Source organism: Eretmochelys imbricata, chromosome 9, assembly GCF_965152235.1.
Source record: "Eretmochelys imbricata isolate rEreImb1 chromosome 9, rEreImb1.hap1, whole genome shotgun sequence".
NCBI classification, from domain to species: domain Eukaryota; kingdom Metazoa; phylum Chordata; order Testudines; family Cheloniidae; genus Eretmochelys; species Eretmochelys imbricata.
The window spans coordinates 33,189,046-33,212,361 of record NC_135580.1 but is presented as its reverse complement, the minus strand read 5'-3'; the positions used below and the strand labels follow the sequence as shown (position 1 = coordinate 33,212,361).

The window sequence follows — 23,316 nt, the reverse complement described above, 5'->3', positions numbered from 1 at the left end:
CCACATGATTGCAGAGAAAGTCTTCATGATTGCAGAGAGCCTTCCTAATGTGAACCAACAAACTTTGAGAAAGTACATTATCAGTTTCAGGGATACTCTTCATAACCCTGGAAACTGTTAATTTCATATTACTGCTGGGGAAAGTTACTAGGTAAGACTGCATCTTTGTTCCCCCACCTCCCAAAACACAACCAACCAGGTTCAGGAACAGCACTCTGGCAGAAATCCTAATACCTTCTCAGTGGTGGCAGACAACAGAACAAGAAGCAATGGTCTCAAGTGGCAGTAGGGAAGGTCTAGGTTGGATATTAGGAAAAACTATTTCTCTAGGAGCGTGGTGAAGCACTGGAATGGGTTGCCTAGGGAGGTGGTGGAATCTTCATTCTTAGAGGTTTTTAAGGCCTGACTTGACAAGTCCCTGGCTGGGATGATTTATTTGGGGTTGGTCCTGCTTTGAGTACGGGGTGGGACTAGATGACCTCCTGAGGTCTCTTCCAACTCTAATCTTCTAGGATTCCAATCAACCCAAGTAGCAGGGCCTCTAAAATTCTCCCCAAGCCTCTACCCTGAACCTGTAGAGGTCTTGTCCCATGTTTTTCTTTTTGAAAGTATATCTCTGGCCTGCCTATTTAAAATGTCAGCCTAAGCAATATTTTTAACATATTTAACTTCATTGTACTGAAATCCAACTTGCTTTTAAAAGAATAAAATGAAAAATTGCTTTCATACTATTTTAAACAAACCAAATATTTTCTAATAATTTAATATGCACATTTCCCCTAACGCCCTATGACAACTCCAGAACAGAGGTTAACATTTCCTCAGCACAGTGATTTTTCAGCTGAAATTTTGCTACATATCTAGATGCATATCTAATTTAAATATGCATTTTAGAAATTTTACAATTGTGAATTAAGTTTCTGTTCAGTCATACACTTGATTGATCTCTTTATTTTTCTTCTTTTAAATCCTGAAGTAGAAAAATAGACTACACAAAGCTGTATATGCCATATTAAGGGTACTATCTGACTGATTAGAAAAGCCAATACTCAACTTGCACTTCTTGAAAGTTTGCACAAATTGGTGTGAATATTTATTTTGGTCATTTGAACCTGATCTGAAAGTTTAGGATGAGTGTGGTTTTTTGTGTTTTTTTTGTTTTTGTTTTTTTTTAAAGCACACAGTGATGTCTTAGCGCTGCTTCCACTCAAATGAGTTAGGTCAACAAACAATGCGTAAGTTACCCCTCTTTATAGTATCATGCCTTAAAATAAATAAATACAAATTAAATCCCAAACCAGTTTACATAAGTCTTCTGTGGATGAGCACAAGGCCATTTGGCTAGCAAGTCCAGGGATAGGTCTACACTATGGATAGAGGTGTGCTTACCAGCACTGGTAAACAGGTATGTGCTAAAAGTAGCCATGTAGCCAGGGTACTATGGACACTGGGACTAGGCTAACCACTGCAGTACATACTCAGGTGGTCAGGGTGGGTTTGTACTCAGGTGGCTAGCCCAAGCTGCTGCCCATGCTCCCCAACTACATTGCTATTTTTAGTATAATAGTTTTGTTGGAGCTAATGCATGTCTACCCACAATGAGAAGCATGCTTCCAGGTGCAGAGTAGATATACCCTGAGAACTGCTAGGCTAGTCTTCCTCTCTGATTGCTCCAACCATGCTACTCCACTTCCCAAATCTCTTTGCAAGCTTCCCTTCTTCCAATGCCAGGTTCCTATACTCTTCACAACTCTGACCTCATCTCCTACTGTTCATTCTCTCCTCTATCCTTTAAATGCTTTCTATCTACTGTTGTATGCAGTGTAGTTGTAGCCCTGTGGGTCCCAGGATATTAGAGAGGCAAGATGGGTGAGGTAATATCTTTTATTGGAATTGTCCCCTTTTATCTACCAAGGTATCTTCTACCTCAGCCTATGTTCTGAACCTCCTCGAAGTCCCCTCCTCTCATTTAAGGTCCACTGTTTACAAAGCCCTCCTAAATTTACCAACAGTATTTCCACACCTTCCTGAATAATTTTGCCCCCCATAGGTGAGTTGGACTGCTAAACTCTGAGTAGGATCTTGGGGAGGCGGGGTGGGGAGGCCAAAGTTTTTGTAAAAAGCGGTGTCTATTTACAGCTCTATATAAATAGAAGTTCATTTTTCAGTTTTGCTAGAATAGTCTCTTAAAATGTGAGTTAGCCCTATTTTTATGGAAGTTACAGAACGTAAAATGAGCTCAGCAACACCATCTGGCAAGTAAAACAGGTGACATTAGGTAGGTGAGATTGCGACATCCTGTGACACATGAGGCAACTAGGGATTTCAAAGGAATTAATTTGTTGTTCATGTTGAGAAAGTTATTTACTTGGCACTGATTCCTGTAGTATACAGAGTTCTCACTAAAGCCTGTGTTTCACAGGGTTGGAATTATGATTAGTGAATAACTGCAAAGAAAGTTATATATTTAATCAGTTCTTGCTCAACCACTGCTTCAGTCTTAAAGATAAAAAACTTTAAGATTGAACTATGAATTTCTCCTTATAAGGCAAGAAACAGACTATGGCTATCTCCTTTCTCACATGCTATCTGCATACTGAACATGCATGTTAGTCAGTGAGTTTGCAGAATAAGGAACTATACAGGCTGAACTAGAAAAGGAGTTAAGGAGCATTCAAAAAACTAGTTAAAGCCTTATGTGACAGCAATTCTGGATTCTCATCTTCAGCACAGGCTGTTTGCCAATCTACCTTGTTCTCCCAAACCTTTAGTTCAGGGGTTCGGGAGCCCTCAGGGGGTCACGAGGTTATTATATTGGGGGGTTGCGAGCTGTCAGCCTCCACCCCAAACTCTGTGTTGCCTCCAGCATTTATAATGCTGTTAAATAAAAAACATGTTTTTAATTTATAAGAGGGGGGGGGTCACACTCAGGCTTGCTATGTGAAAGAGGTCACTAGTACAAAAGTTTGAGAATCACTCCTTTAGTTATATGAAAAAGACAAATGCAGAACTGGGGTACAAATCTATAATTGTGCTGTACTTGCTCACTTTAATGGAGAGAGAATGCTCTCTGGCATCTGATACTATTTGGATCACTGATGGTGTTACAAGATGGTAGTGCTACATATAAACTTCATAAACCCCTATATTTGCAGTCCAGAAAGATGACCAGCCTTCTGAGCCTCTCTTACTCTAGGAGAATCATGACCTGAAATTCACCACTACGGGTAGTTGTAGTAGAGAAGTGTTTTTACTTAAGTTCGTTTAACCATGCTCTGAGCAGAGTTGCACAAAGACAAGATATGCACAAGTCAGGTCTCCACTACAGTTTCCACGAAGGCAGTTACAAGTCCTAGTTTTCTTGGTGTACACTAGCCCCAGCTGGGGCAGACTACTGTAGATGGAGCAACCATGAGTGACAGAGACACCCTAAGCTTCACTAAAATCTGATTACTCAAACTTTGAGACACGCAGTGCAAGGTTTTGGGTTTGGTATTTTTTTGTTAAGAGCATATTGAGAAAGTATAATGCATCACACAGATAATCAATTTAGGCGAGGGTTGGTCTAGAACACCAAATTGGAAAGCCACATGCAGATCAGCATTCTGGCGTTGAAGGCTCCACCTTGGTACAGCCAGTCCTCCTTGATGGGGGCAGGCTTCATTCCCTTTGATCTCAACAAGGTGCTGAAGTAAACAAGACCAAAGGTTAAGAAACACAGCTCCAGCCTTTCAGGCCTATAGCAATAGTTTAAATCAGGAGTTCTTAACCTTTTTCTTTATGAGGCCCCCCTCCAAACATGCTGCAAAAAAATCCAGGGCCCAGCAGGGGGCCTCAGTCTCACTGGACAAGTCTCACTGTGGTCCCCTCTGACATAGGCATAGTTTGACTTTCAGAGGGGTGCGAGGGGGAGGGAAGAAGGGGTTGTGTGACTCGCCTCAGCAGGCTACCCAGCCTGTGTGGGTTGAGGGGGTGCAACCAAAAATTATAGCTCAAAGTGATGGGGGGGGGGGAAGAGAGAGAGAGAGTGTGCTCAGGTTAAAAAGGTTGAAACCTGCTCAGGAAACCAGCAGGGGGTAGCTAGGGGCTGTGTGCTGGAAGGGTAACCCCCACTATGGTTGCTGCTTCCTGAGAGTTCTGCAAGCCCTGGAGCCAGGTCACCCCACCTGGGCGGCTCTTGCTGGCTGTGCCAGCAGTCAAAGAGGGCTGGGAGTAGAGCGGCAAATGCAGCCCCAGGCGCCACCAGCAGGAAGAGGGGCAGACCCTGTGAAACTGGCTCACAGCCCTGGTTGAGAACCACTGGTTTAGATTACTTCTCCTGTGTTGGGGTTATCCGAGTACAACCTAAAAGGGAAAGAGGTTAGGGGAATGTAGTCTAACTGAGAAATTAGAGTAGAAATGAAGTCATTAGTTTTCCAAGACCTGCAAAGGAATTGACGAAAATGGTAGCAGGAGCACAATTTTAAAAGGTGACCTTGCATGACCTTGATATTCTATCTAGGTTCTTATATACAACCCATCACTACAGCATTCAAGGATCTCATACTGATGAATTTATCCACAGAACTCTGCTGTGAGAAAGACTTATTATTCCCATTTTACAAATACAGAATGGAAGCAAACATTAAGATATTTCTCGTGACTTTGAGGAGGTATGTGGTAGAGTTAGAAATTTAACACAGATCACCCGAGTCCTAGTACAAGCTCATAAGTCAGGTGATTATCTAATGAAGATGCAACCAAGAAGGATGCACCAAGAATCAGTAGAAAGACCCCAGGGCACACAATCACTGAACATTTTAAAGATCTCTACATTTTGCCTTTAAAATTTGATCAGAAGTCAACATGAAAACCTCACACAAAGTTAAATGTTCTGTATGGTAAATGTGAAGGCCTGATTTTGGTAGATTTTCATAGTAAAGTCCCAAGCTTTGAGAAAAAGAGTAGTAGTACCGTATTCTCATTTTGATTACACAAGGATTTTTTCCCCCCTCCAGATAGGCTTAGTTCAAAAGGAATTTTGGGGGACTTATATGACCGGTGTTATAAAGACGTCAGACAATCACCACAATGGTTCCTTTTGGCCTTGGAATCTATAAGAAGGTGGTCTATAGTTTTATTTATGTTTTATGAGTCAAATGTCTATACTTAAAAGTAAGAGAGGTACACTCATCTACCCAATACAATTCTGAAGTAGAATTCTAGGGTGGAAGGTGGGGGCCAGGGTGATTAAAATCTGGAGCTCCCGTAGTCTTTAATGGAATTTGCAGATGTTCAGTACCTCAGCATTTGGCCCTTAACTGTAATAGTCATTTTTCATCTAAAAATAAAGTTTAACAGGGGAGCATTTATTAGACGTCTATACCATATACAACGAGCCAACAAGACTGAATTTTGATCATCAAGAACAGACAAGAACTTAATCATAAGCCGATGCATTTTACCAGAGAGTTTAGGTCTAGCGGAACTATTTTGCAGATTGCTTCAGAACCAAAACAAAAATGTCTATGTAAAGTTTTTTCCAGGCTGAGTTTCAAAAATAAGACACTTCACCCTTCCAAAATAAAATAAAATATTTATCAGCTTACTTGCTAGTTTAGCCTGTAATCCTGAAGGTCCAGGTTTTGATGTCTCTGACTTTGAAGAGCCTGGTAGAGACAGTTTTGTTTTAGGCAGGCTAACTTTTGGGCTGAAGCGAGCGGCCCAGTCAAACTTTGAAGAGCCACCTGTTTTACTTGGTTCTTTATCTCGGCTACTCCTTCTGGGACTGGGACTAGATGCAGAACGGGAACGCCTCGCCTTGCTCTGGTCTTTTCCTTGTTTTACTCTGGCACCCTGAGGAACTGTGGAAGAAACAGAGGCAACAGCAGAAGAGGAGGAGGATGTAGAAGCTGAAGAAGAAGAATCAGTGATGTTGCTACACCCAGCTTTGGCTGAGGTCGCCGATTTTGAAGCCAGTTTGCTGGGTTTTGCAGACCTCTCTTCAATGCCAGTTGATTCAACTGCTGTACCACTCTTTATACAAGATGAGCTCTCTGTCCTTTTCCTTTTCTGACTTCGGGAGCTACCGGTAGCTCCACCCTTTCTGGTATGAGCCTTGCTCGTTGATGGCAATTGTGCAGATTTCGACTGCTGTTCTTGGTCTAAGGGTCTTTTCTTAGATTTAGTATGTGGCTTGTTTGTTTCCGAGAAAGTTTCAGTATATTGAAGTGCTTTGGGTTTTTTAGCAGAGCTAGGGGAATTGGTCCTGTTATAATCTGGGCTAGCACTGCGTTTCACTCCTCGAGAATGGTCTTTCTTAGGCACCTGCCCCGTTTTTTGCCTTTCTGAAGTACTGACTTTGTCTGGGTCTTCTTGTGGTATTATAACTGCAGATGAACTACAGCCTCTGCAGAAGTAAGCAGAAACAGAGTTAATACAATACTAAGTTACAAGAAACTTTACATTATTACAATAATTGAGACCAATTTATACTAATTGTTGGCATTCAAGAAAATGTAGATATATCCTAATCATGGTCCATTACAAGGTTTACATTAAAAAGGAAAACATGCTTAGATGAAAAAGGTTGCATTCCAGATTTCAATGATGTCACTTTACTAGCAAGACCAAACTAAAATAAAATAAAAAAGCTGCAAAATAAGAGCATGGAACACTGCCATCTATGGATTTTTAGGGGAGTTATGAGAGGATTTTAAATACCATTTGGAGTATAGTACCTCTTGTTTCACAGACGAAAACCAAAATACCTCAAGCCACTATATAAATATTTCAGAACTAGGTTCCACAAGAAACCAAGGAGTATTCAGTAATGCATAACCAGTCAACTGGATTTCAGAGGAGTGGGAATTTTTTTATAAAGTGATTGCAATTTACCTCTTATTACAGTCACATGAAATATTTCAAAATGGTTTAGTTCTCTTCAACAGGACTGAAATCCGATCTATTCTAATTTAAGGGGCAGGAAGATGAAAATGGTAAGCAAATAAGACATCACCAAGGTTCTCATCACTAAAGGAGCCTGATACCAGATCATTTTATATTTGGTTTAATATATTACAGAGTTCAGAACTGTTTGGGAAATTTGCATCTTACCCAACATGTAGGAAAGTTTCAATTTTCAATATATAATCCAGAGCTAGTTATGCAGAATTTGTTTTCTCCCCATCACTGATGAAATGGCGTTTCAATTTGTGACTTTTAGTTATAATGCAATGCATGAACATTTCAGACACTGACCTACATCAGCTGACATTAAGCCTAGATTAGTAAAAACTAGATGTCAGACATTTGAGTCATCTAATATGGTTAAAATATTATGTACATTCTTGAAGTGCACATTACACTTGTTAACAAGAATATGAAGCAGTTACCTTTTAGAAAAGTGTCCCGTGGACTGCTCAGAAGTAGTATTAGACTGCACTTTGGGTGTCTTTGAAATAGATTTTTTACTCTCAGGAGGGCTATGTGCCTTATGTTTTGCCTGCCCTAAATGTGACCTGTCAGCAGAAAGTCAAAACAGAAAGCTATCAGGAGTCTGAGAAGTAGATAAAAGCCTGTAGGTGGAAGGTGTTTTTTTGTACTTTATACAAAAATATATTAGTGTAAGTACAACTTCACATACTTCTTCACATCAACCTTTCATTAAACAAGATCATACTAAAATTTATTCTTCTAAAGTGTCATGTAATGTTTTGTAAAATGAAATGCACTTAGTAGTGATTTCTAACCAAATGATTTTGGGGCATCTCGAATAAGACAGACATTGTAAAAAAGTTTCAAACCTAAAGAATTGTTAAGCATGACATTATCTGCAGTTATTCTGCTATGCAAGCCCATCCAATTCCCATTTATCCACTCAAGCATGAAAAACAAGACACGACCAAATAAACTTTCAAAATTAGGGCAATTGTTTTAGAACAGGGAAAAATATTAACACATCAACCTTGAATGCTTCCATGCATCAGAGCTAATCCAATAAAAGGTGTTTACAAGTTTGCCCTTTGCTGTTCAATTTCACAAATCCACCAGTAAGGGTTCTCCCATGGGCATAGGTAATCCACTTACCCAAGGGCTGGTAGCTAGGTTGATGGAAGAATTCTTTAGCTTTTATAAGTTATCCACAGACTGTACCACGGGGATATACTATTAGGTATATTTCATCTGCTGCATTTTACCTGTTAATGTTCATGTGCTTCCACTGTTGCTACTTTGACTTTGTAAGAGTAGACCCTATTATGCACAATATGATATAGGAAGAGGACCAGGCTTTAAGAAAAATCACCAATAATGCTTCAGCTACTCCAGAACGTAACTTGCTTCTTCCAGTAACACAGAAGATATTCAAGCGACATAACTAGGGCCCTACCAAATTCACGACTGTGAAAAACACATCACGGACCTTGAAATCTGGTCTTGTGTGTACTTTACCCTGTAAACATGCAGATTTCATGGGGGAGATCAGCATTTCTCAAATTGGGGGTCCCAACACAAAAGCGGATCATGGGAAGGGGGTCGCAAGATTATTGTAAGGGGTCATGGTATTGCCCCCCTTACTTCTGTGCCTACTGCTGGCAGTGGCGCTGATTTCAGAGCTGGGTGGCTCAAGAAGAGTGGCTGCTGGCTGGGCACCCATCTCTGAAGGCAGCACCCTGCCAGCAGCAGTGCAGAAAGGTGCCATACAATGCCATTCTTACTTCTGCACTGCTGCTGCTGGCAGCAGCGCCGCCTTCAGAGCTAGGCTCCCAGCCGGCAGCCACCACTCTCCAGCCACTCAGCTCTGAAGGCAGCGACATCGCCAGCAGCAGCGCAGAACTAAGGGTGACAATACCACGACACCACTACAATAACCTTACAACCCTCTTTTGGGTCAGGACCCTGCACCACCATGAAATAGCCAATTTAAATAAGCGAAATTATGAAACTTACCTTTTTTGAGTCCTGTGCCCATGAAATTGACCAAAATGGACTGTGAATTTGGTAGGGCCCTAAACATAACCAGTTACCCAAGAATCAGAATTTTACACATGCTATTAACTAAGCATGTCTATTTCCTGATCGTTTGCAAATTATACTGAAGTAGGGGAAGGTTAGAAATTGTGAGCGCCTCCGGCCTTGAGAAATCTAGTTCTTAAAGTTTGTTTAGAGACACCAGGGCGACGGGGAGGAAAGCAAAGGAGTTGTGCATTGACAGAGAGCAGCAGGTGTCCCAGCTTTAACAGGTTAATAAAGTCTTTTGACAGCTTGTTTCCAAAACCCTATAGAGAATCTACAAAAGTGATCTTACCAAGGAAACAGGCAAGCCATAAGAATAATGAACCTAAGAAAGAACAGCTATGAAACAGCTGCAAAGTCAAGAGATTATGATGCATGGACTGAAAAAGGGCACTCTATCAGCACATAAAAAAAAAAGCTATTCACTTTTAAACCTGTGTAACTGTTTTCTATATGGGTTTTTGTAGCTTGTGACTAGAGGAAAATAAGTTTTAAAACTTAATGAGGAGAGGAAAGGGGGGAATCAAGTGGTATTTTTAATGCAACTGATTTACCATGGCGAAAGAAGTTCCAACAGGCCACCCCAAGAGACTGTACGTTACCCTTTCAAAAGAAAGGATCCAGTAAAGTTAACTGATCTAAAGGTAATACAGTAGTGGCTCAAAGCAGGGATGCAGAAAGTGACTAAAATGAGTCCATGAACAGAATGAGCCATCAGAGTTGCTGGGACAAAGAGGCCCACTATTGGAGGTGACCTTTCCATAATGTACTTTAAAGATACATTCAGTTTGAAAGCACCATCCACGGATGTGCAGTATTTTTAATTCATGGGCAGTCAAAGCACTTAAGAAGCTGTCACAACTTGTAACATATGTGGTTGAGATGTCACAAGTGAGTTACATATACCATATAAATCCATTTGAAAATGCCTTCTTCTAATCCCATCTCTTGTTCTCCGACATCACTGGAAGCAGGCAAGGCAAATTTGAAACTGCTCCAAGAAATCATATACAGTTTACGAAAAATATTTGAAAATTGTCTAAGATCATACATTTGTGTTTCTCCCAATTATGCTCATTCAATGATTGTGGAAAGATTAAGTGTTGGATAGTTTGAATATGAAATACCCAAAGACTGAGAACTTTAAGAAGACAGCTGGAAGAAAAGTTTTAGGTAGTATGGGGAGTTCAGTCTAGGAGGACTTAAGAATTTTTAGGCTGCTTTAAATTCTTCGAAGATCAGGGTACCCCAGTTCACTCTATACAAAGCATTCTGCCAGCTCAGGTTTGAGCTAGCAAAGTTACAAACGGCATTTGCAATGAGATTTTAAAGGGTTTTCATTTGAAAAATGGAAGATTTTAAAAGTGCACCACTTTTCTCCCCAGAAAAGGGAAGAACAGGCCCATTTAATTTCAGTTTCAATTTCTTCCACTTGGGTTCAGTTAGTATTAAATAGTTAATCTGATGTTATGGCAGTCTGATCTTAAAGGGAATTGGTTCTTCCTGGTGCACCTTAAGCCTCCACAAAGAAGAAAACTCAGTTGAATTCAGACCTGTACACATGATCAATGGTCCAAACTGGCAACTGAAAACAGTCTGCAAATGGGATTTAATTAAAAAAAGACGGCACAAAAAATTCCTAAGGCTTATTCCATAATTCAAAGCTTTCTCAGACTTGTCCCTGGGTGTTAAAAGCACTCAGTGAGAGACATCATTTCTAAGAAGGAAGAAAACGGATATCCTACCCGTCAAACCCTTGATGCTCCCATCCTCTGTAAGTACTATCAATGTCAACACTATCACTCCATGCATTGAAACTTTTCACCGCTAAATAAATAAGAGCTATAGGCAGAATTTTAGGCAGCTTTAGACCGAATCTGAAGGTTCATACTCTGTTCCATCCTCGGTGGGGATGAATTTGCTGACGTTTCTTTAGGAATGTGTATATAGAAGAATGACACCTGGACACTGTTTCCACTGAAGGATGACCTGTGCATCTTGCATGGTGTTATAAAGGAGAAAAGGCATAACCTCACCTTAAGCCATAGTAATACACACACAACTGGGCAATATTCACAAAGTTTCATCCCAGGAGATAGCTAGCTTTCTCCTAAGCACTGAACAACAGCACCCCTGTTTTACAGCATTTATGGAATGGTTCACAATGGGAGATCTTGGAGGGGCTTTGAAAATTAGGACCAGGATGCTTAACTCAGTCTGGAATAGCTAGGGAGCCATTTACCTATTCCTCTTTGACAATAGTCAGCATTATAAAGAAAGCATTAAGGTAGTCTAGCCAACAAGTAGATGTATAAATCTTTGCTGGCAGGAAGCATATTGCTGAAATTTGAGCCCAAAGGATGGTCACCTAGACAGTTAATGGATTCTCAAAGTAGAAAGGAGAAAAATCAACTTTCTATGGACTCTTCAGGCAAGTGTTTTTCAGTGAAGGAGAAGCAGCTCCCCATCACAAGTCTGATATTTGTAGGGTGTCAACTGAAGCCTTACTATATGACATAAGCACAAGTATAAATACGTAAGTGCTAAAAATACATAAAGCACTCCTTCTGATGCACTTGCCTCAACCTGAGTTCTGTGTAGCTTGTTCCATTACAAGAGAATAAAAACAAAAAGGTGCAGAGACAAAGGTAAGCAGGCCAACCCTAAGCAATTGGAACTTCCAGTATGACTCAGTACAAGCAAAAAGAACCTCCTAGGTCAATTACTCTAGAGAGTGTGACCACCTACAGTACCTTTCTGAACACTCCTAATGTGATTTTGACAAACTGCTTGCAGGCAGGGTTGTGCATCAATTTTCTCTTGCACATTCAGAGTATTCAGTTTATTTTTTGTCATCTAATCTTTCTCACCACTTGTCTTGAAGCTGGGTATATTGGCTTAACAACAGACTACCCCTGGTTTAGGTTAAGGTCCAAATTTCTTGGTCAAGGTATAGTCACGGTCTAGACTGCCGAAAAAATTAAAAAAAACAAAACAAACAGTAAGTAAATAAGAGATTTTTGGGTCTGTTCAAAAGCATCTGGCAGTCTAGATTTGACCCATAGGCCACCTATTAACTACCCCGACCTAAACGATAGCATCCAGTCCACCGTTACCAAGTATGTGTAAAGTGGTAGTTGCTCTGCAAAGCTGTAATCTAAGCATAAGGACTCTCCACCCAGGATGAAATAGCAACCTTGCTAGTAAGTTCAGATGCTAAAGGAAACTGTTCAGATTTGACAAAGTCAAATGTTAAGAGGAATTAACCCACTATGGTTATCAAATCATTGTAGGAAGGGAGAGAAGAAAAGGGACCACTAGAACAACGGAGCAGACATCTTTGCTGAACTGCACATAAATGACAATTGGATTTTTGAGACAGAAGTAGTTTTTATTGGTTTGGGCAGAGTTCAGGAAGCCAGCAAACTCTGTAGATGAATCCTAGCTCTGACACTGAGCTCCCTATAGCTGGAAAGGCAATCTCCCTTCTACCTCATAGGAGTGTGTCAAGGATTAGTGCTTATACAGTGCTTCCAAGTAATACTCTAGTGTATGCATTACAGTAAGTTTAGCACAAAAAGCTATCTACCATTGCGTTGCGAGTTTACTTTTTCAGTCTTCCTCAATGATCACTAGCCTTGAACAATTTTAGTGTCCAGTTTTGCTACTTAAATATCTTCTCTTGGAAGAAGAGAAGATTGAACGTTGTTATTTCCATACTAATCTTTTGAGAGTTAGCTATTTATTCTTGCACATTCCTTTAGGTTTCAACCAATTTAGTGTACAACAGGATTTGACACCTTGCTTTGCCTCAAGCATCAGACTCTCACAAGCCTTTTTCACAGTCTAGATTATATTCCACTTGTGTTCTATTAGCTACTTTTAAGAAGTCATTCAAGCCTAAGGCCATGTCTACACTAGCAAACTTACAGTGGCACAGCTGTACTGATGCAACTGCATCACTGTAAGTAAAGGCTTGGCTACACTTGCGAGTTAGAGTACATTAAAGGAGCTCACTACCCTTCCACACTGGCAAGGCATGTAGAGCACTCCTGGTACTCCACCTCAGGGAGTGGAATAACATTTTATGCGCCCCTGCTGGAGCACTGTGGAACCAGTGTGGACGCCCTGGTCTGTTAGTGCGCTCTGATCGGCCTCCAGAAGTGTCCCACAACGCCTGTTCTAGCCACTCTGGTCATCACTTTAAGCTCTACTGTCCTGCCCTCAGGTGACCAACTATCAGACCCGCCCTTTAAATTCTCTGGGAATTTTGAAAATCCCCTTCCTGTTTGCTCAGCCAGGTGTGGAGTGCTCTCAGCAAATCTTTCCACGTGACCATGCCTCCACATGCCAGGCGATCCCCAGTATGGGCCAATGGCTAAGTGCTGGACCTCCGTGTTGGGGGGGGAGGGAAGGAGGAATGCTGTCCAGTCCCAGCTGTGCTCCAGGCATAGGAATTACGATACCTTCGAGCAGATATCAAGGGACATGATGGAAAGGGGCCACGACCAGGACGCACTGCAGTGCAGGGTTAAAGTGAAGGCGCTGCGGAAAGCCTACCGCAAAGCCTGTGAGGCAAACAGACGCTCCGATGCTGCCCCTGCGACCTGACATTTCTACAAAGAGCTGGACGTGATACTTGGGGGCAACCCCACCTCCACTCAGAGTACCACGATGGACACTCCAGAGCCCAGTTCTACAAGGCATGAGGAGGAGGAACAGCAGCAGCAGCAAAGCAGGAGCAAGAGTGCTGAGGTGGAGGAAGACACCCTAGAATCCCTAGATGCATGCAGTCAGGAGCTGTTCTCAAGCCAGGAGGAAGGTAGCCAGTCGCAGCGGCTGGTGCTTGGGGAAGGACAAAACACCAGAGGAGTTCCCAGTAAGCGGCTTTTATTTTGGGAAGGAAATTATTCGGTGTGGGCTCTTGGGGCGAGGAGGGTTAGGGCTGCATTCATGCCTAGATGTGGAATAGGGCACTGATGTGCTCTCTCACATCCTGGTAATCGGCCTCAGTGATCTCGTCAAAGGTCTCATTCAGAACTTGGGCAATGCATTTGTGCAGGTTTCTCAAGAGAGCCATTGTGGTCCTTGTACCAGTAAGGCTAACTTGTCCACACCACTATGCCGTGAGGAGCGGGGGGACCATTGCTGCACACAGGCAAACTGCATATGGGCCAGGAAGGAAGCCCCACTGCGCTAGAAGACCCTCCCTTGCTTCCCAGGTCACCCTCAGCAGCAAGATATCTTCCAGGATGAACTCCTGTGGAAAATGTGAGGACAGTGTTCAGTATAGGGGCCCCCGCCACTGTTGGCTCTCCCCAAGGCACAGAAACCCAGAGGACAGTACAGCCATGAAACAATCAGTCATGCTGGACATTGTACTTACTCACCATTTTGGGGCTCCCATGGGTTATGTGCACTTGCTCTGGGACAGGCAAATTATGCTATTGTGGAGACTGTGCTTCCCCTTAAGTATGAGGGAATCATTGCTCTGTCTGGTGTGAACAATGCTGTCTCTGCTAAGTGTTGCATTTTACCTTTACAGATGCAACCTTCAGATATCAGCCATCCGTGTTATCACCGGCCGAAAGACTCCAAAGAATCAGAAAGAGGCCACGTAGAAGCAAGGAAGACATGCTGCATGAAATAATGCAGCATTCAAGTAATGAAAATCAAAAAGTGCAGGAGTGGCGGGACAGCGAAAGGAGGATCCGCCAGCAGAATGAGGAGCACCAGCACAAAAGCCCAGTGCTCTGGCAGCAAAGCACAGATGGGCTGATGAGCACAATGGCACGCCAAGCAGACTCTATCCAGGCGCTCATAGCCATACAGGTGGAGCACTACCGCGCCCGTGCCCGCCCGCCTCCCACGCAGACCTTGTCCCAAAACTTTCGCTTGTGCCCCCATGTCACCTCCAACCCACTTTCCCCAACATCTGGGTTCTTACCACCACCAGCTGCCTCCAACACCTTTAGCTTCACCACTCAGCCCTGAAAACTATGATCAGTGTCTACAGGAAGTGAAGAGTACTCCCTTCTGAATGTTCTTGGGATTATGTAGTCACTGGACTGGTGGTCCATGAGACCTAGGACCACAACTCATACTCATCTGATACCTCAGGGGGAGATACATCCATTACATGGTTGGCTGAAGTCCATGTTGGTGAATTCTGGCTAACAATGTTATGTATGTGTAAACTTGTATGTGGTGCAGAAATCTCAAGCAGGTTCTTACTGTGGTTGATGGATTCCTTTTGATATTGGTAACAACTGTCTGAATAGAGTGAAACCTGTTCACATACTTTTGCAGATTTGGAGTGGATAACTACTCCTATGAACAAATCACTTGGGAGACTTTTGTAATCTACCTTGATGCCCAGCTGCCTGAACAGGTGAAGGACAGATCAGAGCTGTCCTGATGAAGTTTGCCTTTGACCATCCAAAATAGATTTGGGTATATGTGAATGCCCTACCTCTTCAAATATGTAGCCACTATAGCTAGGCATTTCTTTCCTATCTCAGGGCTGTGGAGAGCATAAATGGTAGAGCTTTGTATGGTATTGGTAGCACTTGGAATAAAGAGGACTAACGGAGGATATGATAGAGGTTTAAGTAAGTAAGGAAGTGTAAATTACTCCTTCTCAGAACACAGGGCCCAGGGATCACCAAATGAAAATTAATAGGCAGCAAGTTTAAACAAACAAACAAAAGGAAGAAGTATTTCTTCACACAATGCACAGTCAACCTGTGGAACTCCTTGCCAGAGGATGTAGTGAAGGCCAAGACTAGATAAGTTCATGGAGGATAGGGCTATTAGCCAGGATGGGCAGGGATGGTGTCCCCAGCCTTTGTTTGCCAGAAACTGGGAATGGGCAACAGGGGATGGATCACTTGACGATTATCTGCTCTGTTCATTCCCTCTAGGGCACCTGGTATCAGCCACTGTTGGAAGACAGGTTACAGGGCTAGACGGACCTTTGTTCTGACCCAGTATGGCAGTTCTTATGTTCTTAATAATTGGGTCCTACTATAAATCCCAGATACTTCCATATTCCAATTCATCTGGCACACAGGAAGTATAAGCCTTTGAGGAAGAGCTACAAGCCAGTCTTGAACCTGAAGGGATGATTCAGGATGGCAAAGCTTGCCTCAGTCTGAGACTGCATATATTTGTTCAATACTCAGTCTCCTTAGGTACAGAGTAGGACAAAGACACCTATTTTTCTGCAGAATAAGGAGATACCAGTATATGGAGCCTCTTTTATTGCTTCTTGTCTTGGCCTGGAAGCTATTTCTTTTAAGTTTTTCATGGAGTAGGGTCCCTAAAGAGTGACAGGCAAGAGGGGTAGGTAGGGACAAGAACTGAAATTGGAGGAATTAGCCTTGACAGTTTCCAGTACCCATCTGTCAGTCAACATTGCACTCCAAGCACAAGGGGGAAAAGCCAGCATCCCAATGTTAGGTATGAGAATGGCTCTGGTCTTATCTGAACATGGATCCTGCTTCAAACCTGCTGCCTGGAAGCAGATGAAAACTGGCCAGCAACTGAGGAAAACGACTGCCACCTCTGAAAGAATGACAACTTTTTTCTAGGTGGAAACCCACAGAACAGTTGCTAAAGGTAGGTGGGAATCTTCTCTGGTTTTCCCTTGATATCTACAAAGTGTGTAATTTGGGGTTCAGGTGGAGCTGGGCAGTGAGCTAAGTGCAGCCCTGTAATCTTAAGAAATTTAACACATGGTCAGTGCATGTGCTTAACAGGTCTGTAACCTTAAAGGGTAGAGTCCTCAAGTGTTCTTTCCACCACGCTAGGGATGTCAGATTTTTAGCCATGATGCTGTGTGCATAATTACTGCAGTGGCCATGGACCTAGCCAGTGTCTGATGCATCCATAGCTGCCTGTAGAGATTTTGCAGCAGAAGTCAATCTTTGCCATTGATGGTTTTCAACTCTGCTCTGGATTCCTGAAGGACATTGGCTAGAAAGGAGCTAACTTTACCAACTTGGATAGGGTACTTTGTAAACAAGGCCTGATATATTGATATTTGTAGCTAGAATGATGCTGACCAAGAAGCTGCTTCTAAAAAGATATTATTTCTTAGGGTCGTTGTTTCTGGGGTCCTTTCAGACTGTAGTCTTCTCATGGACTGGAAAAACCACTAATGAATCTGGTATTATGCAGGTGTAAGATTGGTCCAACCTCTTTTGGGGTACTGAGTGGAGAACAAAGTTACAAGCACTGTTACCAGATATTAGTTGGTTCATCCTCAATAATTGGTAGTGGTATTCTGGCAGGAGTGGAAGAATGCGAAGTATCAAAAAGTTAGTAATCTTTATCTTCCATCATTAAAGTCTCTATTTCAAGGGTCTAAGTTCTTTCAGAAACTCCTGGAAGCCTCCATAGTCAGGAGTCGAAGAAAGTGACATCAGGAGAATATGACAGGTCATTGGGAGGGGATGAAAGGCATTGCTCAAAAGGCTCAAGACCAACCTATTCCTCCTTTGCCAGCTGTTCTTGTTCATTGAGATAATGGTCTGGCAAATGGTGCTGAACGGACATGAGCAACACATCTCAAAGAACCACCGTTACAAACAGTTTTTTTTCTTTGAGTGCTTGCTCATATCAATTCCATTCTAGGTGACTCACAAGTAGTATCTGTGGAGGTGGGCTTGGTGTTCACACCTTAGCGGCTTCCAGTACTGTTCTACTGAAGCCAGCATCATCCTGGGCCTGCTGGCTAAGCATACAGTGGGACATAAAGGTATGGACCAATGACCAGATGGCTGCCCTACAGATGTCCTGAATAGCCACTTGGGCCAGAGAAGCTGCCAAAGAGGCCTGCACCCTGGTAGAGTGGGCAGTGACAAATCACTGGGGGCTGCACCTTCGCTTGATCATAACAAAGCAAATGCAAGCAGTGATCCAAGAAATTATTTGAGCGGATACAGGGTGACCTTTCGTTCTGTTGGCCACAGCGACAAATAATTGCATCGACTTACAGAATGGTTTGGTTCTGCCAATGTAGAAGGCCAGAGCCCTCCTGATGTCCAAGGCCTGTAGCCTGCACTCCTCCTCTGACTTACGCAGCTTTGGAAAGAAGCCAGACTGGTAAATAAATGTCTTTGCTCAAACGAAACAGACTACATTGGGAAGAAAGGCTGGCTGCGGTCTTAACTGGACCTTGTCCTTGAAGACCGTGTAAGGAGGTTCCGAGGTGAGTGCCCAAATCTCACCTCAGAACCGGCGGGCTGACATCACCACAACCAGGAACGTGACCTTCCAGAAGAGAATAGGAAGCCAGAGGCTTGAAGGGGAGACCTGTGAGCCACAACAGCACCAGATTCAAGTCCTAGGGAGGAACAAGATCCCTGGTATGTGGGTAAAGGCTCTCCAGGCCCTTAAGGAATTTGGCAGTGATACCTTGAGAGAAAACTGACCTGCCCTCGAGTGGCAGGTGGAAGGCTGAGATGGCTGTGAGACGGACTTTGATCTAGGAGAGCAACAAGCCCTGGTGCTTGAGATGCAGGAGGTAGTTTAAAATGAGTTGCAATGAAGCTCGCTCAGGACAAACAGCTTTATCCGCCATCCAGCAGGTGAACGGCTTCCATTTGGCCAGGTAGGTCACTTTGGTGGAGGGCTTTCTACTTCTCAACTGGACTCTCTGGACCTCGGTTGAGCACTGCCCCTCCTATACATTTAGCCACACAGCAGCCAAGCTGTCAGATGCGGTGCGGCTAGGTTTGGGTCCAGAAGACTACTGTGGTTCTGAGCGGCAGCTGGAATGGGGTCACCACCAAGAGGTCCAGCAGAGTGCTGAACCAGTGTTGGCATGGCCATGCTGGCACTAGGAGGATGGAAGATCTGTCCTGCTTGATCTTCATGAGGACCCTGGTCAGCAATGGCACCGGAGGGGAGGAATACATCAGAGCCCCTGACCATGGGAGCAGGAAGGCGTCTGACAGGGATCCTCTGTCCATACCCTGAAACAAGCAGAAAAAAAAAAAGTGACATTTCCTGTTCTGCCTGGATGCAAATAGGTCCATCCAGGGAGTTGCCCACTTGTGGAAGGTAGAACTGACCACCACTGGGTGAGGGGACCACTTATGGTGAGATAAGGAAGTCCTGCTGAGGCGGTCTGCCCAAGCATTTTTGGCCCCTGGGAGGTGAGAGGCTATGGAATGTCTGTGCTGCATAGTACTTCTTTTCCATCTTCTTGGTTGTGGGCAGAATGGAAGATGGGGTCTGCCATACAGACTTGGCAATTTTCAGGACTCCTGGGTGAATGGGCCATGCGACCAGGGCTGAGGCAAAGGAGAGGATGACACTGAAGCGGTTCGACTCCTCAGCTACCTCCTCAACCTCCAAATTCAGGTTGGCAGCCACCCTCTGCTATTGGTTTGTGAGTGCCCCATCACCACCTCGTCTGGGGACAAGGACAACTGCATTGCTAGAGGGTAGTGTCCCCTTGCTCAATTGGGAACTTCTCTGTGGCCTCCAGGGCCTCCTGTGAAGTTGCTTCGGACTCTGCAGCACGCCCCAACTCCAGTGCCAGCTGCACTGGGGGTAGCCTGTCCAATGCAGCCTGGGAGGAGCGGTGGGAACATGGTGCCAGCATAACACGTACATCCCAAGGGTTCCAGGGATGTACCGCTGGGCAGGCCATTGCTGTTGATCACATGCTGGTGCTGCAGGTGTCTTGGTGGGTTCCTGCCGAGGAGACTATTCACTCTTTTGGGGGGAGGGGGGGAGTGGGAAGGCGTGGCGGCTGAAACGGCCCTCCAACCCAGACCACTGTCCTTCTGGTGACCAGGGTGGGGCTGTCTAAGCCTGAGTCTTTCAACTGACCCTCATTGGTGACTGGTATGGAGGCAGCCAGGACTGGTGGCTGCCCAAAGAATGGTACTGGGACCCCAGTGACTGGTACCACGACCAGGAACAGTCCCATACTGGAGGGGACTGATGCCTGGGAGATCTGCAAGGCGATGGCAATCAGTACCTGGCGATCTCTGGTGGGAGGACTGACAGTACCATGAATACAGGGATTGGCGTCGTGACTCCGGAGTCCCATGTCAATGCATTCTCGTTGGTGGGGACTGTGGCACAAGAGATCTGGGCCTCCTGGCCGGAGACCGAGGCTGCGATACCAGGATCCTTGGCCAAGGGGAACAACGCCTTCAGTCCAGGGACAGCAACGCTCCACTGCCTTCAGGGGCAGTCCCATAATTGACTTGATAGTCAGTACCAGTGTCTTGGCAGGATCCGCCATACGGCCAGGTTGGCCTAACTGTTCTTTGGCCACTGGGCCCACTTCACGCGCAGATGGTCCTGTGATGGGCCAGTACCCCTACCCCTGGAGTCGGAAGCAGGTCCCTTCCTTGGCTAGGAGGTCCGACCATAGCGGTACCCCTAAGAGCCTCCACAGGGGGCACAAGGTCTAACACAGGTCCTTTGCCTGAAGTTCCCTTCTTGTGTGGTGCCTGCGGACCAGTCGGCTTAGACTGCTTCTTTGGTACCGGTGAGGGGGAACAGCGCCGGGCAGAGTCCGCTGCTGGTGGAACACTTCATGCCAATGCTGAAGTATTGGGCATGGAGTCAGAGTGCAAGGGCTCCGATGCTGGGTGCAGATGAGCCTCCATGAGGGCCCTAAATCAAACGTCCCACTCCGAGTCCAGGAATGAACGTTTTTGCAGATCTGGCACTTTTTCTATGCACGTTCCTGGGGGAGTCGCAACAGCTGTCGTGAGGGTCACTGATGGGCATCGGCTGGCTGCACTCTGAACATGGCCTGAAGCCTGGGAAGTGGGGCATGCCCCGCTCTGGGACAAAGTCCCAGCCGGGACTCTAACTACTAACCTACTATTAAAACACTTAACAGCTAACTAATCACTCAACTAATCTCAAAAGGAGAATGATCTGAACAGTGAAGAATCGCTAATGCTCTTGCTAAGACAGATCAGGAGCTCCAACCAACCGTCACGGGCAGTAAGAAGGAACTGAGAGGCGTAGGGCCAGTGGCACCTGATATACCGCCGCATGAGCGCAGTGCTCCAGAGGGCACCACAGCAGGCCCTATTGATACGCTACAGCAAATATGTCCAAAAACTGTGCACGTGGTCTCGCACACACCTAGAATGGAACAGACATGAGAAAGCACTCGAAGAACTTCCTATTGTTTTTGACCAATGGGATGCAGGGCACCTCCTGGATGTTGGTCCCCAGTACATCCAACAGGGTCATGGTGGAATATTATAGGGATACAGCTGGTTCCAATATGACTGACCAGGCCATTGTCATGCCTGAAGAGGATGAGACAGAGCTCTGAAATTCAAGTCCCTGCTCTGCAGAGAGGCTCTCTCATTGATTAGTGTGATCAAAGAGGAAGTTTCCCTGATAAAGTGGGGAGAAAGTGTGCCCTGGTGAAGGAGACAACGCGTAAGCTCCCTGCAGAGGCGATACTCTAAATTTAAAAAGGTACCAAGAAACCATAACTAGGACATCAGTGCCAGAAACATAGCAACCTCTTTGCACACTGAAATCAGCCTGTACCATTAAAGGTTTCTATTATCCATGCTGATGTCAGTACTAGTACCAATGTTGATACCTGTGGTTCAAGGTCACCAGAATGGTCAGGTATAGGTACTGAAAAGGTCTTGTACCTTTTCAGTACAGAGCCACAGACTGAGAAAGCATCACATCTCCTTGTTGAATGAGCCAGCTTAGTGCTCCCTATTGTGTCTTAGGAATGGAAGAGGGGACTCTGTTTGAGAAGTCTCTACAGCTTGGTGTTTGGATCTCCCCTGCATTGGTGAGGAGCCAATGCTGGTCTTTGCTGCCAGTGTGATTGCTTAGAAGGTGGTTTACAACTGCCCCAAATCCTTGCCTAACAGTGCCACGAATGCAGGCACCAACATTGGGTGTTGTGTGGTGCTGGCAAAGACAATGGCTGACTAGAACTTAAGACCAGTTCTACCTTGAAGACAGATTCTTGTTCCTTGGGGTCCAAAGTGCCTTACTGATGGTTCAAGTTGCATCTTGAACAAAGTGAACCTGGATTTTCTTGTCCTGGTCAAAAAGGAACATCTAACCAAGCAACAGTCTCACACACTGCTCTCACCAAGACAGCAGACTATGGCCATCTGAATGTGGAATAAGACTGTTGCAGGGCAGGCAAGTTTTGAAACTTAGAGCTTTGAATCCACCATTCTAGGCCAAAATGGTGGCATAAAGTGCTGAGGAAAATGGGTTTTTCCCCCCCCAAGGTACAATAAATTAGAGGTTTACTCCTTTCAAGATCCCCAACTACAAGAAGTGAATTCTGCTAAAGGTAGTGGGCAGACACTGCTTGTTTCATCTGACTGCCACTGGTGGCAAGAGAAAACCGAGGAACAGTTGTGACCGTACTGCTATTTATATCAATGGATAGACTAAAACTAGCATTAGTGGACCAAAGCGTGGCCAAATGCCTCCTTGACTGCCAAGAAACACACTCTTCCTGTGTGTACAGCACAAGGCAGCAGTCCTCTTGTTCGTCAGTTTTGTATGTTGTCTCTTAAATACAGGAGGTGTTCTGAGAAACTAATCAAGCAGCAAAATATCTAATTTGAGATCAAACAGGCCTCGTCACACAAAATGCTTTGACACGATACAAGTAGTTGTTTTCACTTTGTAAAAGAGAAAACATGTCAGTCACTTGTCCCATTTAAAAGGAGTCAGTTAACCTGAAATGGTGTTTACACTGTCTACTTGCTGTAATGGAGATATGTAAATAAATCCCATTTCGGGGTAGTCTGGACGGATTTTGTTTTTTGGGAGTTCACAATCAATCACTCTTGGGCTATGTGGCTCAGGAGAAGAAATTATTTAATTTTCCACATTCTGTGTCTAGATTTCATGCTAGCTGGAAGATTACATAACCAGATTACGCATTTTACACTTCACCTGATCATTTCAGCCTACAACAGCACTGCAGCTGTAATTTGATGAAAACACATTAATGAAGTCGCAGCAATTCCACTTATTAGGATTACAGAACTTGAAAGACTGAATTTAATAGCATCAAGTCATACTGTATTTACATACTAATATATGCCTTTTGTTCAGAGTTTTTCAAATATACTTGTAGGTAATCGTGATCTTACCTTCCTCCTACTGTGTCGTCTTGTGGTTGGGCCCCGGCAGTGTTCCTCTGTGAACGTCGCAGTGACCCCCCTGGATTGTTATTAGGCCGGTTGGACATTGGCACCTCTCTCCTGAAGGGACATACCCTTTCTAGACACTACCATTCACTGTAAGAAAAAAAAAGTCAATACACTTAGATCAGAC

At 44.3% G+C, this 23,316-nt stretch overlaps 1 protein-coding gene across 8 annotated transcripts in view; it reads right to left on the bottom strand.

The window, feature by feature from the left end:
• Positions 1 to 23,316, bottom strand: part of TRIP12 (thyroid hormone receptor interactor 12) — a 152,351-nt gene that overhangs the window by 90,006 nt on the left and 39,029 nt on the right. For 6 of the 8 annotated variants that reach the window (XR_013347117.1, XM_077826439.1, XM_077826438.1 and 3 more), the window contains exons 2-4: positions 23,133 to 23,279; positions 7,374 to 7,499; positions 5,589 to 6,388 (exon numbers count right to left, since the gene is read on the bottom strand). Coding sequence is in view for 7 of the 8 variants with exons in the window: in XM_077826439.1 (XP_077682565.1) it covers positions 5,589 to 6,388; positions 7,374 to 7,499; positions 23,133 to 23,230 (1,024 nt within the window). In the remaining variant the exon portion in view is untranslated. The remainder of the gene's footprint in view (positions 1 to 5,588; positions 6,389 to 7,373; positions 7,500 to 23,132; positions 23,280 to 23,316) is intronic. The other 2 variants (XM_077826444.1, XM_077826445.1) reach the window with 1 other exon arrangement.